Source organism: Chenopodium quinoa, unplaced genomic scaffold (assembly GCF_001683475.1).
Source record: "Chenopodium quinoa cultivar QQ74 unplaced genomic scaffold, ASM168347v1, whole genome shotgun sequence".
Lineage (NCBI taxonomy): Eukaryota > Viridiplantae > Streptophyta > Magnoliopsida > Caryophyllales > Amaranthaceae > Chenopodium > Chenopodium quinoa.
Window position 1 is genome coordinate 1,167,990 of NW_018744502.1, and position 3,935 is coordinate 1,171,924.

Consider the following 3,935-nt stretch of genomic DNA (forward strand, 5'->3'; position numbering starts at 1 on the left):
TTTTTTTTTTATTTATTTAAAGTTGTATTATTACCCTTATTTTAATCTCATGGCCCACAAAATTATACTTCTAATAATCTCCGACCCACATTTTAATTGTATTAAATCATGTGAAGCCCACTTTTCTTGAATACCATGAAAAATTGTGTTGCGTGTATTAAAAAACGAAGGAAATACAAGTAATATTATAATTCTATGCTCTTATGATAGCAAATTAAACCCACTACTTCAATTTTTTTTTATTATTTTTTTGTCTCACATCGATTACTTTTAATAACTATATATAAAGCTTACTGTCTTTCATTTACATTTTTATAATACTTCAACTGCTCTACTTACCTCTTATTATAAATCAATTATATTACATAAAATTATGTGTTGGTCAAAGTATAGCACTTAAAAAACGGAGGATGTATTCCCGTTTTATAAAAGACTATCGAAACTAAAAAAGTTTTTTCCCACAATGTGTTTGCCACTTTGCCCAAACAATTGATCGTTTGCACGAACCTTGGTTAAGCCATATTATAGAAAGACTCCTTGTAATCCTCTTCATTTAGCTTCGTAAGCTACTAAAGAAACTAAAAACAAAACACTCCTTGGTGTTTGTGTAATGCTTGGCGTTGTGATCAAGGTTAAGCTTCATAAGCCATATTATAGAAAGACTCCTTGTAATCCTCTTGGTTTTTCTTTCCAGTAGAAAAGCTACGATTCCCCCACATATGTACTAGGTTTTAGTAATCGAACAATGACGTAAATCTTTTTGCGTTTTGTTTATGTTCTTTATTGCATTTACATCTTTTGTTTAGTCATTGGCTATTGTTCCTCAAAAACCAAACACAATGTAACCTATTTCCTAACATCTTTCTTATAATTTTTTTTTTTTTTTTTTTAATATTACCATAATATACATGAGTAACATGACCATGACCATTGGCCTGACTTCATATTTAAATTTAACATAAGAGAGAATCACAACATTATATTATATAATGATACGACGTAACATTTATTAGAGTATATGATTTGATAATCATTTCATCAAAGTTTTACTCTAACAACATAATAAGAAACAACCTTAGTTTCCAACAACCACGTCCTTTTAATATATAATATAACTAGTGTAATACACATACAATTTATTTCCTTTAAAGCCTTAACGTATTTAGTTACCCTTTTGCTCCTCGGTAGTCTTTGTCTCCTTAGGTGGGTAGTGACCACCATATCCACCGTGTCCATAACCGCCATGGCCATATCCACTGTGTCCATAACCGCCATGGCCATAACCTCCGTGTCCATAACCACCATGACCATAACCTCCATGGCCATAGCCACCACCACCGTATCCACCGTGACCATAGCCGCCGCCGCCATATCCACCATGACCATAGCCATCACCACCGTATCCGCCGTGACCATAGTGTTGAGGTTCTACGGCATCATTCTTTTGATCCTTATCTTCCTCTTCCTTGGGTGGGTAGTGGCCGCCGTGTCCCCCGTGACCATAACTTCCGTGTCCGTAAGAGCCATGTCCATAGGAACCATGTCCGTAGTGTCCATGTTTAGACTCTTCCACGGACTCTACAAATTAAATGATAACACGACGTAAAAAATTAATAATGTCATTTTTGTTAAAGAATAATGTCATTTTTTAGTTATCCATTTGTACATGATTACATACAAATAAAAAGGTAGATCAAGAGAAAAAGAAATTGGGAGATCAAGTATTAGACCAAACTTAAGAAAACAGTGGAGATAACAATAAAAATTCAACACAAAAAAGAAATGAGAGAAGTATATTAGCTTGGACAACTATATATGTGTCTTATTATTTGTTACAAAATAATTTTTTTTTTCTCACAAATAATACCCCTTTATTGTAAATAATAAAATTAAAGGTAATATATTCGCCCTTCAAATTGTAAAAAGACACATGCATCTATTGAAAAACCAAGAAAGTACGTAATAGTATGCATTTAAGAGTAATTCTTAGGAGTTGTACAAAACTCACGAGTTTGTTCGTTGGTAGAAGTCTCAGCTAACTCACGAGCAAAGACCTCAGAAGAAGTGAGAAGAGTAGCTGCTAATAGGGCAAGCAGTAAACCCTTTGAGTATGCCATTTGAAAGTTATTTAGGAAATTATTTGCAAGAATACGGCTGAGAATACAACTTTGAGTTTGGATGAGAAAGGCAAAATGGTCGCACACTAGAACATACATTTATAGGCAAATTTATGTGAGAATTGGTAGGTCCAAAAGTAGTTGTGCAAGATTAAATAAAATTTAATGGTAGCATATCGTACATGATATGACATTGTTAGATCAACCTCGACTGTGTTACGGATTAGTGTAGATCAATAGAGTAATTCTTAGTTGATCTTGCGGATTATTAAAATAGCCAAATTCAATCAATTTTTTTTGGTGTTACACCCGTTCTTGTACATTTGATTGGGGATTACACATTATAATTATAGATTTAATTCATTATCGCGGTACAATATTGTTCTCGGTTTTAGATTATGAAGTACTGTAAATTAGTGGTTTTAGGTAATATAGTTCCTCCAAATCTTATTAGTTGATATCTTTAGTGGCTTTCAATGTCAAATATCTTATCTTATGCAATTCAAGATCCCTTACATTTGATCATGCTTAAAAATAACCTACTACAGGACAAATGATCCTTAATCATCCATATATATGTATTTGAGAAACTACCTTTTAAAAAAACGTGGCAGGGAACTATTTATAAGTTTGTTTGTTTTTTTTCGAGAAGTTATTACTTATCAGATTTCGACCGTTGCCTGAACTCTTTCGGTATTGACCTCACGTGAGTGACGCAGCATCCATATATATTGGTAAAAAATGACTATGAACTCCATCCTCAATTTGCATGCAAAAAATTGATTTGCATGCTTTTCGAGACGCTTGCTTATTAGAAGAGTATAAAGTACTTTTGCTAAATTACTGAAAGACTATTTAATGGCTACAACAAAATTGTAGCTATTGTAATTAGTTTTAATCATGGCCCTATATTTTTAATGTTCAATCTTGTCCATTCATCCAATTGATTTTAATAATAATGAAAAAAAAAAATCTGATTTCTTGATTATGATTTATAAAAAATAAAAAAAAAAACAGTTTTACAGTTTTTAAAACAAAAATTGTTAACTTTGCCATTGATGCATATTCTTGCAATTTCTAAATTCAAATGATTCTCCCATAGTCCCATCTCCATTAAATATCAACATTTGTTTTATTATAGTTCATTAACAATAAACCTATCTACTGAATTATATATTACAAGGTCCATGATATTTGCATCAAATTTATCAAAGAATGAATTATCCTCCATTAAAGGAAACCAGAAAAAGGGAGGAAAAAAGAAGAAGATGATAAAAAAAATTGTGAGATTTGTCTCTAATTCTCAAGAAACCAATCAATTTACATTAAAAACAAAAATAAAAAAAATAAAAAATATAAAAATAAAAAATAAAAAAATTCATAACATCAACCAAGATAAATTAAAAATTTCATCCTTCCACCAAATTTTCTAGTATTAAAAAAGTTGATTTTTTTCTCTCTCACTTAATTTATTTTAACTAAATGGATGGATATGATAAACTTTATTAATTGGAGGGTTGTGATTCACTCACTTACAATGGCCACAATTTAATTGTAGCCATTTGAAAACTGTCCAAAATTTTTAGGGTGAGTAGTACATTAATAAGGCCCTATTCTTTTGAGTTGTTCTGCTCTACTCTACTCTACTCTGCCTTGCTCTACTCTGCTCTTCTCTGTTGAAATCTGCTCTGCTCTGCCCTCCTCTACTTATAAATAATAATTAAAAATTATATTAATAATTAATATTTAATAAAAATAATAATAATAATTATTAATATTTAATAATAATTATTAATATTTAATAATAATAACTAATAT

General features: G+C 30.8%; 1 protein-coding gene across 1 annotated transcript; it reads right to left on the reverse strand.

Annotated features, from left to right (window-relative positions):
- Nucleotides 1–952: 952 nt before the first annotated feature.
- Nucleotides 953–2,202, reverse strand: LOC110697963 (cold and drought-regulated protein CORA-like). Its single transcript, XM_021875359.1, has 2 exons — nt 2,009–2,202; nt 953–1,578 (listed from the first exon to the last, which is right to left on the reverse strand). Exons 1-2 carry the CDS (start codon nt 2,115–2,117, stop codon nt 1,163–1,165), a joined length of 525 nt encoding a protein of 174 aa, XP_021731051.1. The 5' UTR covers nt 2,118–2,202; the 3' UTR covers nt 953–1,162.
- Nucleotides 2,203–3,935: the final 1,733 nt, after the last annotated feature.

Coding starts and splice junctions, on each gene's coding strand:
- LOC110697963 (XM_021875359.1), bottom strand. CDS start 2,117: ATGGCATACTCAAAGGGTTTACTGCTTGCCCTATTAGCAGCTACTCTT. Junction 1,579..2,008: donor TTCTACCAACGAACAAACTC/GTGAGTTTTGTA, acceptor TTTAATTTGTAG/AGTCCGTGGAAGAGTCTAAA.